Below are 13,259 nucleotides of genomic sequence, written 5' to 3'. Positions count from 1 at the left end.
CTGGTCACAGAGCATGGGCTCTGCTCTGTGACTGTACCTAGACACACCACCATGATGACGAACAGGTGAAAGGTTTCAGCAGCTCTTGCATCTGTTCCCCTCTCAGAGGTGCATCCTTTGACCCAGGTCCCCATACAATTCCCCTCTGAAGTGCTGCTGTAATGACAGCTTTAGTGTAAAAGGCAAGGCTAGGCAAGGAGCAATCCTTAATGTAATGTAGCATCCCTAATGACAAAAACTATCCATTAGCTTAGCTCCAGTATTTTATAGTGCATGCAGTCATCATTATTAGCAGCCATAATCACCTCCATCAATAATGATTCATTCAAGATTGGCATCTTCATCCTAAAAACATGTTAGAAACACATTTTAAAATATTCCTGACACTAATGGGAATGGATTCAGCACACATTTTTATCCTTTTATCACAGGATTTTGTGAACCTCTTCCCTGTGTACTTGCCATTTTTTGCTCTTTAAAATCTGATTCAGTCCTATTGAACTATCCTTCCGTTGAGACACATCTGTGCATTTTGGTGGAATCACAGCAACAGTCAATCACTTTTGCAGCCTCATGCTATTTGGAGCTTTCTTGAGTCTATGAACTGCTTTACCTCCAAATATTATTATTTCTTATGAAAATATGACAACTAATTACTGTTTCTGGGATCTTAAAAAATCTCTATATGTTCAGTGACAATAGGGTCATTCTCGCTTTCCATTCTTTCTTGAATTCCTTTATTTAAATCTAAATTAATGCCTAAAATGATCTTCTTACACTGCTGCTCACCTCTGTAAGATTTAAGAGTCTTCTCCTTAGTGGAAAAATTAAGTATTTGCATAATTCTGTAAAATCAAAACCTGCAATGTGTATGTTTTACTGAAAGCATATTGAGTAAATGCAGAGTGTGATAGAAAGAAAGAGAAAAATGCTACAAAGAGCATTTAAGCCGCAGTGTCCTGCTGTTAATAACAAACCTTTGGAATTAGCTGCTTAGCCAAGTGTGTAAGCCAACATCAATTAATCTATACATCTATATTTCTTTTTTTCTTTATAGAAAGCAGAGATTGCTGTTGCGCCTCTGACCATCACTTTGGTACGAGAAGAGGTCATTGATTTTTCTAAACCTTTTATGAGTTTGGGGATATCCATTATGATCAAAAAGCCCCAGAAATCTAAACCGGGAGTGTTTTCCTTCTTGGACCCTTTGGCGTATGAGATCTGGATGTGCATAGTCTTTGCCTACATTGGTGTCAGTGTGGTCCTGTTCCTAGTTAGCAGGTTTAGTCCATATGAGTGGCACACAGAAGAACCAGAGGATGGGAAAGAAGGACCCAGTGACCAGCCTCCCAATGAATTTGGCATATTCAACAGCCTCTGGTTTTCCCTGGGTGCCTTTATGCAACAAGGATGTGATATTTCCCCAAGGTTTGTGTCAAATCTTTTTACATTTGCATTTTATCTTCCACACTGAAGCATAAAATCTTCCTTCGTTAATTTTCCTGGTAATGTTTTGAAGTTCATTCTTCAGGAAGCCTTTTCTTTTTTTTTTTTTTTTTAATTTTAATAGCCATGATAAGAGCAGCAGATAATCTGCTTTGAATTTCAGTCATTATTATTATTTTACTGATGTCAATGTGCATAAACCACGAACAGCTCTCAGAAACAGCAGGTGCTCACAGGGGAAATTCACTGGGTTGACTTCAGAAGAACTGTGTTGTTGCTAGATTAGTTCCATTGTGTTGCAACCATGAAATGCACACAGTTGTGCCAAACATCTGCCTTTCATCAAGGAATGTCCCACTTCCCTTTCAAGTTCTACAATGCTGCTTCACAAATATTGCTGTCTGTGAGAGACAATATTTGACTTTCTGTTTCTGAGAAGCCACGCTGCATTGCTCAGGTGTGCCTTACAGAGCACATGCCTCAGATCTAGTAGATGATTAGTCCTATAATACATGATTAATCTATAATATATGATTATCTAGTACATGATTAGTCTAATACATGCAGTCCTGAATTTCTCAATGTTTTAAGATGTTCTGGAACTTTAGTGGGCACTAACTAAAGCTTTTTAATTAAACCTTATGACCCAATCCTTCAAATTTAAAGGCTTCATTTTAGCCATTTGCAGTGAATTGTTGAGTCAGCATTGGCCTAATCCTTCTATTATTGAAGGTAGCAATAAAACTGGTAGTGACTAAGAGTGGATATACATTACTCCTCAGCAACCTTCTCGTCAAATCACAGTTACTGAAAAGGAAAACATAAATTTTTACTTAACAGAAATATCTCTTTCACTACAAAATTCTTGCTTCTTAAATAAGAAAAATGTGAATGTTCAAATGATTGTGGTAGCTTGTGGAATTTTTGAGAAGTTTGGGTGACAGGAACATTGTAATCCTAGAGCCAGCATAATCCATGGGCAATTTTTTTTAAGAGGAAACAGAGAAAGCTACTGATTTGCAGCTACCATGCTTTACTTTTGTCTCCAAAAAGAGACTACCTATCCAGTATTTTTGACAATTTTTTCCTGTTTTTAGGCATGTCCTGAAATAATAGGAACACTGAGATTACTGTTCAAGAGCAGTGATACACATTAGTACAGTGGACTGTACTGTAGATATTAAGATTCAAGAGTAGAAGCCTTTATTAATATTTCAAATGCAAATGATCCTCCTCCCACTGATTGTTACTTAATAACTAATGTTCAGCAATAATGGTGCCTTCACTCTCTCTCTCTCTTTGTGGCTCAAGAGACAGGAAAATGTGCATTATCTTATTCGTGTTTAGATCCCTCTCAGGTCGCATTGTCGGAGGTGTCTGGTGGTTCTTCACGCTCATCATTATCTCATCCTACACTGCTAACCTCGCTGCTTTCTTGACTGTTGAGCGAATGGTCTCACCCATAGAGAGTGCAGAAGACCTCGCCAAACAAACTGAAATTGCTTACGGGACGCTGGACTCAGGGTCAACCAAAGAGTTCTTCAGAGTAAGTTGGCACGTCCATTAGAGCAGCTATGCCTACCAACTGCTCTCATAAGATGCTTGGAAATGTGAAATAATGTGACTTTGCAATTATATGCAGTATAGTTTGTACCTCCTACAATACTTCAGCTACATTTTTACCCCCACAAGACCATTTGTTGGAGATTTCAGTTTTTTTGATCTGTGGAAAGCTTATTGATCCTGTCACCCTGGGCAAAAGAGATGCCCAGGGGGATACTGAAGCCAGTGATAATTAAAGCAGCATTGCACTATTGATTCATCTGAAGCTACAGTACTGAAGTGATGTGCAGCATTGAAAGCCTGTGATGGTAACATGGAGTCTTGCAGGTTTTGTTTCTGCTTATGGATTTGGCTGTGTGCATTTTGCTTTAGGGTCTTGGGTGGTGGGCAGGAAATGCATTTTTTAATTTGCTGACTTTCAGACGGATAATAAAAAGAAAATTTAACTCGAGGGGATGTGGGTGGAGCATTAGGAAATAGCCTAAGTAGCCATTCATATGCCTGTGCTGTCTCTATTGATTACTTCATTTTCATTTGCTCTCCTGCATTAGTGTGGTTGGTATGTAATCCTCATCATTTGCCAGCTGGAAAGCACAGAGCTCAGATATCACAAGGAGTACATAATAAACAGTCCTTCCTGCTTTATTTCATGTGTTCAGCAGATGAACGTTAAGTTCAGCTGACTGAAGTGAGTTTAGTGTTTGAACACAGAAATGCTGTGAGCCAGTAACACTTCCTTGAAAATTACACAGCTATATTATGACACAGGGTCATAATTTATGTGAAATGTGGAGATTAAGGAGTTTTTGGAATTTCAGGAAGATGGAATGGAAATTTCTTCGTACTGCCTACTTGAAAGGAGAGAGTTCTGTGTTAGGTACTCACGCACACCTTCACTGTTTTCAGTTTGGCCACGTTGAACTCAGTAAACCATTAATAAAATTTTCAATGCAATTTGGAAACTATAGACAATATCCATTTAAAGGCAGTGTCTCAAGTGAAATAACCTTTTTATTGCAACAGATATCCCCATAGAAGAGCTTGCAAATCTGTTCTATTAGCTGCAAAAACAGTATTGATACGATACAAATTTCACTTAAGAAACACACAGTGATTGGACCATCACATCCAGAAACTGATAAAAGAGTTCAGTTTAACCCAGTTTTCCAGATTTCTTCTGTTGACACTGGAGAAAGAAAAGCAGCCCTGTGCATGCTGTGTGGGACATGTGTGTTATGTAGAAATAAATCACACATTAAAGTATCTGCCTCTTTACTTGAACTCTAGAGGGATCCAGCTGAAATGGCTAGGGTGCTTGGTGCCTCATTTTTAATGGATACAGTTCACTGACGAGTTTCTAATGGCACCTGTCTTACTCTATAGTCAGGGTGTTGGTATACACAATATATATACATACGCTACAGATGCTCTCTGGGAGCTGTATTTTTTTATCCCAAGTGGTAGAAACTCATCTTGTGGTCCCTAGAAGCCCTGTTTTTATTCCAGATGTCTACAAAAATGTTGGTATCAAAATGTAGAAGGCCCACATAAGAATTGAAATATGTTGGTACTGATACAGCCAGATGTCCTGTTTTTTAATGAGCATAGTTCATCCTATTGATTATTTATATTCACCTATGGCTCACCCCTAAAGACTTCTTTAGTTCTTTTTGTGTAAAGTTAGGTATTTAATTCTTGAAACTCCAGTCTCAGTTCATCATAAGTTGAGGTGGTAACCGCAATATATGGGTACAAATTGTTCATTCTACTAGAATGAAGCTGTGATAAAACATGATGCTGATGGCCAGTCAGATTTACATAGTGTTGTATTTATTAACTTGTTGCATTTTCAAGAGTATCTAGTGCTTGCAAATTTTTTAGGTGATATGCAAAAATTAATTCCCAAAGAAACAATAGAGAACATAGGACTGGAATTGTTTTCTTAAGAGTTTCATAACACTTGTACAAGCCATTGAATTGAAGTCATGAGATATTTTGATGTAGAAAAAATTTTGGTCACAAAAATTTCATGGCTCTTTTAAATCATCCTATAAACACAGAAACTTTTTCAATATTTTATGCAAATTCTCATTTTAAAGAGAAGACACTATAATGAAGTAAAAATGTCTATGCAACAGCCCTTCTTTCACTTCAATCTTGAACGGTTCAGAGAAAAAAGAAGAAAAATCAATGTTGCTCTTTTTATTTTTTCTTTTCTTTCAAAATACAGAGGGAAACATTAAAAGTAACTACAAATACGAAATATTATTGCATATGCAAAATTTGAAGCTTAATCAAGATTTGAACTGTGTTGATCACTTTTTTTTAAAATGATGCAGTTGAGGCCCTGCTTTCAAATTATTTCTAATTTCTGTCACAGTATAGTGATTTTTAATGGTACTCTGTTCTACTTCTGAAAATATTTTTCACAAAACAGGGAGAAAGATAAAAATATTGGCAGATAATATTGACACAAAAGCTCTTTTCATAATACATAAATTAACACCTAGCCTGAAACAATAGTACAAGACTTGTGTGCCAAGTCTAACATTTAGTGGGTTTGGAAGCAATTCACTTTTTGTTATTAGAATCATGTGGTTTTTGTCAGTGGTGATTATCTGGCTGAAGATGAGCCTTCAAGACATTTGCTCATCACAGTGTCATTTCTGATCAAAATGTCAGAAACTCTGAACACCTCTTCAGCCTGTTTTAAATCTGGATTGAAAGCAGAAAAGAGAAAATAATTTTAAAGCCAACATAAAGAAAAAGAGGAACTTTGATACTGTTAGCTGTTAGGTTCTCTTATTTTCTGGTTTAGATGCAGTGAGGGTTGTACTTTCCAAGCATCTTGCTTAAGAGGGAAAGTAGTTAGTTTTAGCAGTTCTACTCAGAAAAGCCCAACATGAAAATTATCCCAGCTTGGCTGACTGCAGGGAAAGCTGCAATGTTTCCTCATATGATAATAAAAATTATCTACTGGTTCTCTCTTCAGTTTTCACTCTGAGTTGACATGTAGAAATTGAATGTTAACAAATAAAATTTTGGGAGAAGAAAATGTTCTTTCAGAGCACATACCTTGTTAGACTTTCCATATTTTTTATATTTTGATGGGCAAAGGAAACTAGATTCTATTAAAAAAAATATTTAAATGCAACCTTTTTCAATTGATTTAGGGCAGTGTTTCCTCTTACTAATCAAGCTGTTTTATGTGCTGCATAGTTTTAAATGAAAGTGACCTATTACATGGTTGCTTTATAAAGAATTAGATGTAATGGACGTTAAGATGTGAGAAATGTTTGGAAGTGAAGGCAGACAAAGGCAAGAAAATATTCTTGAAATTATGGCTGATTCATTACTACTCTCTTCCATTTTTCCTTTTTGTCAATTTAAATCCATGAAATTACATCAGTATTAAGCAAAAAGAATGCATTGGTGGCTTAGAGTATGCTCTGCTCCCAGCCACTATTATGTAAATGTGAAGTAGCTGTGACTACAGTGGAAAGAAAGGGTGACAAGTCAGGATGTGATTATGGACATACACAGCTGTTGTTGGTTTGAATGTTATTATATTTGACAGATAAAATTATGCATACAGACAAACTAAAAAAGGAAAGCATAATTTATGATGTTCTGCTATATGGTATTTTTTTTTAACATTTTTGGTTAAATGCCACTTATTTTCAAGATAGACTTAGGTCCCTAACAAATTATTTTCTAAGTAATAATACAATCATTCAGTAATTGGTAAAAAGAAGTGCTTCAGGGAAATTACTCCCACCTATAAAAAGGCTCAGTTCCAGGTTTCTTAAAACCATTTTCAATTTATATAATACTTAGATTATATGATTTGGTATTTGTTTAAATAATCTAAGGCCCTTTGTTTTGGGGCTTTATAATAATGAATATTTTCCTGGACTACTCAGCACAGTGTTGGAACAGGCTCATAGACCAAATCTTGCTTAGCTAGAAACTCCTCATGACTCAAATAAAAGCTGACTTGAGCATTAGGTTAAAAAGTCCTTTTTGCAGCATACATAGGGGAAGACAAGTGCCATCTGTTATTATAAAAACACTGTGTAGTGTTCAGCTGACACACTGCTGGTTTGCATGTATGTATTCCTATTGCTGGAGGAAGCAAAGGAGTTGTTGAGTGAAGCTAATGAGCATGGGAAACTTCTCAGCCTGACAGCATTTCCTTCCCTTTTTTTAGTGAAAAATTTTATTTGTTTTTATTTTTTATGAAGAAGTTTTATTTTTGGTTAAGTATTTACCTGTAGTTACTCCATGCATTCCCAGACAGGCAAGTTTCCAGCTAATGCACTCTAAGCCATGAATTCTTGTGCATTCTTTGAGAAAGTACATTTCTTAGTTATTGGCAGGATCAGAGTCTTTAAAATAAATCCACTGATACTGCAGTTCTAAAATCATACCTAATTCATTAAGAAACATGCTTTAAGGCATTTTATGTCCTTTAATAGCATATTTGGTCCATCTTGTTGTTTTCATCTGTTATTGTGAACCATGTGTTCAAATATTGTATAGCTTTTCTGAATATGAATCAGAAATGAATTCTGGAGTCTGAATTATGAAAGCAGAAATCTTACTTAAGCTATTGTGGTTTTGATGGTGTAAGAAGTGGGTGTTAGAGAAATGCTTTAAGATTCAGAGGAGTATTTATGGGGAGATTATTTTACTGTTTCTCTTAAGAGTACAAGCTTATTGTGGGCATCTATTTCATATATCATTCCCTAAAACACACTTTACCATACATTGACTGTGTGAACTTCATTTATCTAACAGTAAATTCAGCTTTGCAGAGTTTTTTTCTTTGACTGCTAGAGGGGAGCCAAACTTAAAAATATTATCTGCTATTATAGTATTGATACTTTTATTTCTTGTCTCTTTTAAAAGAATGGAATTCAAATAAAACCCTTCTCCAAGATTTTCCCAACCTCAAATGTCTGAAAAATTAAGTATGATTGATTTTATTTGAGCAGTGCCATTCTGAAACGTTGCAACATTCTTTTGTTCTAACTTGTTTTTGATTTTCTCCAGAGATCAAAAATAGCAGTGTATGAAAAGATGTGGACCTACATGAAATCAGCTGAGCCATCAGTGTTCACTAGGACTACTGCAGAGGGAGTAGCTCGTGTCCGCAAATCCAAGGGCAAGTTTGCCTTCCTGCTGGAGTCCACCATGAATGAATACATTGAGCAACGAAAGCCATGTGACACCATGAAAGTGGGAGGAAATCTGGATTCGAAAGGCTATGGCGTAGCCACACCGAAGGGTTCTCCATTAAGGTGGGTGGAATAGTATAACAATATAAAATGTGTTGTTATAGTATTCCACCTTCCCTGATGTCCCTGATATAGCTCTTTTTGTTTTGTGTGTGGACATGGTATGTTATTTTTATTTTCTTCCATTTCATTCTTTTTGATCAACAAAGGTAACCATTTCTAATTGCAATATGGATTTAGCAGCTATAGTTGGCATATGTTTCAAGGCCATATAAAAACCAAACTGGTTGAACACTAGCTACTTGAAGTCAGCCTCAATAGAATTAACACCAGTTATTCTATTTCATCAGCTTTTTTCACCAAATTCAACCCTTTGTAGGAGTATTATGCTTACATTATCTGCATCAGTATCTGCATCGATAATATGCCTACATTTTATGTTTTGTTTATTGATCTTGACTGCTAATTTCTGAGTAAGAAGCTGCTTGTAACATCTTTTTTCAAATGTCATCACTTGGAGGCAATTAGTCCTTCATTAAAGCAACTTCATTAAAGTGCCTTTTTTTTAAAGCACCTTCTTATTCAGAAAAAATAAGTTTGTGTTTCTAGCATTATGCATTTCAGTACTGCCTTCAAACTCACCAATATTTTCTTTATCATGGTATCAAATGCATTCAGTAAAGTAGGAGAGTTTTTGATTCACAGGCAGAACATCATTTGCATTTCATTTAAACTGTCAGGGGACACAAGTCAAGGTACTAGCTTTGTGTTAAAATTGGCAGTATTTACCATTCTGTTTCTTTAATGTTTAAAGCAACAAAACTTGCATTTTCCAGTGGTAGATTTGCCAATTTTCTTCAAAGCAGAAGAGCAGCTAGCAGTTGAAGGGAGTATGGCCTATGGCGTCTGACAGTGATAGGGTACACATGGGTGGGGGAAAGGGAATGCTACTTGGAGTGCTCAGCACCCCATTTCTCCTGGTAACAGATTACACATTTGAGCTGATGATAACAGATTACAAAGGGGAGGAAGTAGGTGTAAGGGAAGAGTTTCAAGTGCAGATGGAGCCATATTTCTGTGGAGGAAATAACTAAGGAGCTATTTGTCTACAACTGACTGCAGAGGAGACCATCATTACCAGTATGCAGATAACTAGACTCACTCATAACTCATCAGTTTAACCTGCACACAATACCACAAACATCAGTAGCTGTAACTGCATTATAGGGATGGTGAAAGGAGTATCATTAGAACCATTTCCATCCACAGCAAAAGAAGATTTGTATGTGCAGGGGAAAATCAGACCAGTTATTTCAGTGATTGAATATGAATTTTTGGTCCTTAACATTCAGTACCTCTCAAGGTTTAAAAACTGCCACCTTCACTGCTGAATAAAGTAGTAAGAGAACTTAAGGAGGTGAGAGAGGGAAAGTGACACTAAAAATATTAATTATATAGAAAAACATGTCCAGAACTCATAGAATAGTTAAAGATAGAAGGCAATGATAGTAAGAGAGGATGATCTATTATCTGGATATATTTTCCAAACACTTGTTTTTTATTTAACACTTCTGATAGAGTGATATCTCCTTCTCAGTGTTTCAAGCAACCTAAGAGTGGTAGGCAGCTGCAGTTTAGGGTAATAAGGAAATGCCCATTGCTGACAGTCATGCTTTACTGTGTCAAAGCTAGGGAAAACATTTTAGGAGTACTTTGGCTACTGTCATATATGTCCTAGCAGTGGGCTCTTTGCTTTAAGTGTGCTTTGTGGTGTTCTTTAGTCCCTTTCCCTTTTTTCTGCAGAGTATTCAATACCAACAAGAGACAGCCTGTTATAATGACCACTAATAGCCTGTGGAAGCTGGTTTGTGTCAAATTTGGGCTTGTTTCAGGTTTATTCAGTTGGCTAGACAAAAATACCTAGGAGTAATGGGGATGAGACGTAAAGCAGTTAGACGTAAGAGGGTCTAGTAAAACTAACAAGAGCAGAGAGGAAGAAAATGACCATGATTGTAAGGATCCAGTGGGAAATCCTGGTTCCATCCCAGCTGAAGACCAATCTCCCAGACATTTCAGTGAGACCACAGTTTCATCTAACTGGGAGTTGGCAACTATCATTAGGGTTATGTGATCAAAACCATGTTGTTTTTCACATCCTACCTTCAAATGTGTTTCAAAAAGGAGAATAGGAGAGATCCTACCCAACTTGAAAATTGGACCAAAACTTCTTTCAAGCTGTCTCAACTGGCTGTCCATGTCCATGCCTTTCCTGAGCCTTTCTTTCACATGTGCTGCTTGTTCTCCTGCTGCACCCCATTCCCTCTCTAGTCCCAGTGACAAACCACCAGTGCTGCTTACCTACTAAAAACATTAAGCAACACACTTAATGTTCTGGATGAAAATAAAGAACAAGCAATACCTCACATTCGTACCACCTCTTTCATGTATGTCTATAGAGAGTAGCATTTATGGAAGAGGGAAAAAGCTTCCTCCCCCTGTGCTTTTGAACAGAAGAGAGTCAGCTGTAAATTTTAACTGCATGTTTCAGTATTTTCTGAATGTTTTAAATTTTAGAATATGCTGCATTTGCTATTTTGACTGCATCCCACATGGTAGTGTTTCTGTCACTGATCAGATGACTTATGTAACTGCTGTCTGCACAGATAATTGCAAATATTGAACATGCAGTTTGAAATCCATGAAAGGCAGGCTAGCTGAGCTCATTACATAAATTAGTAAAAAGACTTTATTTGCTATGGGAATTGTAAATTCTGTTTTATTTAATAATCATAATTTCCTATCTGAGTAATATGTAGACCACAAATTACTTGATGTAGTTCACAAATAATTGCAAGTAGCATATAAATGTTAAACATTCGAACACTATTCTTGGTCTGGTCAGGACTAGGGAAAAATAACAATTTTTCTAAATAAATTATTCATATTGAATTACTCACTAAACTGTTTGAACACCTATTTCATTAGAAGTATTTTAGTCTTAATCCTCCACCTACCTACAATGACGTAAATCAGGAGTTTTTTCCCTGGAAATGTAGTAACATCTGAATAAAATTGGTGTGAGTGTGTGGAGAACTAGACCATATATTTTCACACATCTAACTGACAGAAAGTGGTTCTTCCTGTAGCATAGGGTTAGGGATGGTTCCCTGCCATCACATCACCGGGCCCATGTTCATCACAGAGCACGTACCCATCACTTGGCTCATGCAGATGAAATCCACCTGTCAGAGAGATCCAGGGACTGGTCTCTCTGTTGCTCATGACTGTACACATGAGCAGGGTAGTGGATTTTAATTCAAAACTCTTCCTTGTTGGGTTCCATGCTACACTCCTGCAGTGTTCAACCAGTACCTATTGGCTAATTGGAATGATTTATTCTCAGTGCTGGTGCAGTATTATGATTAATGCATATCACTGAATGGAGGAGAATGGGAAATGCCTGATGTGTGTTTCTTTTATGCCTAATGGGCAGTAACATGGCACATATCATGTGTGTCTCCTTCCTTCCTTCCTTTTCTGTGATATTCATTTCTATATAATGTTGTGAAAGACTGACGTGTTTGAGAAGGAATGTGGGATTGAGGGCAAAGGCTCTCATCACGACAAAGACTGAGTTTCTCTCGTGGCAGTACCCAACTGTTCTTACTGTTTCCTCCTCCTCCTCCAACGGTAGGTATCCTTCCAAAGCCACTGTGTAGTACTCAGTGTGAATTAATGAGCTTTTTCTTCAAAGGTGGTGCTTTCAAAGGTGGTTAAGAGAGTGCTGCTTGTCTGCTTAGCAAGACCTGCCTTTGTAAAAGTGTTGTCATTAGAAGATGTTCTCATGGCCAGACTTCTGGCCATTGTGGATCACCCCTGGGTCATCTGCCTTGCCACTTGCAGTAATCTGTGTTTCCAGAGGGCAACAGCTGGAGATCTTGTACTACTCAAGTCCTGTGCCTTGCATGCCTCTGCTTTTCTGTTTTAGATATGTAGGCATCATAAACAAGTTTGAATAGTGAAGAACATGAAAGAGTTCTCTACTCTAAGAGGTAATGAAAAAGGAATTAAGGGCAATATTTTCTCAAAGGTACACTAAAAGCTTTTTCAGCTTCTAGTATCTTGAAGCTGTTTTATGTAAAGGGGAATAACAGGTTGGGCTGAAAAATGAGGACTTGTAATTTTTTTTCTTACTGTTTTAACTAAGGACATTTGGCTGTCCTGTCCTGTAGTCAAAAGTATGCAGCATGGATGAGTGAAAGCTGCAAGGTCATGAGTGTCTGGTGAGACACTTTGAGCCCAGGCAGATGGGAGTGGCAGGATTAGATTTAGACAAATAATAGAAAAGACTTTGACTAGATGCATCAATGTATTTTAGAGATTGGTGATAATTGTTCACCAACCTCATGAAATCCAGAGCTCTAATAAGTTCCTGCTATTGGAATTACAGTTAATGTATATAAATATATGAACCTGGGATTCTATATTCCATTATTCAAGTCTCTATTCTTTTTATGTAGTAAAGGATTAACTCCAGTTTGACTGTAGGAAGAATTCTTTTTGTTCTGGAGAGGAAGGCAAAAAGGTCTACCTGGTGATATCTGCTGGTTTTTTGCAGTGTGACATCTGGTGACATGAACTGACTCTTTATGCTTTATCCATTCTTTACTGTGTTCAACATAAGATATGCAGTGTGGGTAGGGCATCAGTGATGCAGCTGTTGCAGATGTAACTTTCCGATCATTCTAGCAACTTAAGGGAAGAGCAAAATACAATGTAAGTGGGGCTATGGATTTTAGTTTCCATCCCATGCAAGGGAGGAGTGCTCTGGAGATTGCTTGGGGTGCAAAAGGCATCCAAACAGTGCCCTGTCAATAGTGTATGGATTCTCCTGTTTTATATAATATAATGTGCAATATCTGAAAGAGATTTACCCTAGGAGTGAGAGATCTGTGGTGGAAGGAACTTTTTTTTGAAGAAAAATTAATTTGTGGGAATAAGATAAAGATC

At 37.0% G+C, this 13,259-nt stretch overlaps 1 protein-coding gene across 2 annotated transcripts in view; it reads left to right on the top strand.

Moving 5' to 3' along the window:
• The window catches only part of GRIA4 (glutamate ionotropic receptor AMPA type subunit 4), a 219,543-nt gene that overhangs the window by 168,771 nt on the left and 37,513 nt on the right, over positions 1–13,259 (top strand). For both annotated transcript variants that reach the window (XM_069014697.1, XM_069014706.1), the window contains exons 11-13: positions 1,058–1,428; positions 2,794–2,992; positions 8,065–8,312. In XM_069014697.1, coding sequence (XP_068870798.1) covers positions 1,058–1,428; positions 2,794–2,992; positions 8,065–8,312 — 818 coding nt within the window. The remainder of the gene's footprint in view (positions 1–1,057; positions 1,429–2,793; positions 2,993–8,064; positions 8,313–13,259) is intronic.

This window comes from Aphelocoma coerulescens, chromosome 1 (genome assembly GCF_041296385.1).
Source record: "Aphelocoma coerulescens isolate FSJ_1873_10779 chromosome 1, UR_Acoe_1.0, whole genome shotgun sequence".
Classification (NCBI taxonomy): Eukaryota; Metazoa; Chordata; class Aves; order Passeriformes; family Corvidae; genus Aphelocoma; species Aphelocoma coerulescens.
Note: the sequence above shows the minus strand (reverse complement) of the source record. Positions and strands in the feature narration are given on the sequence as shown.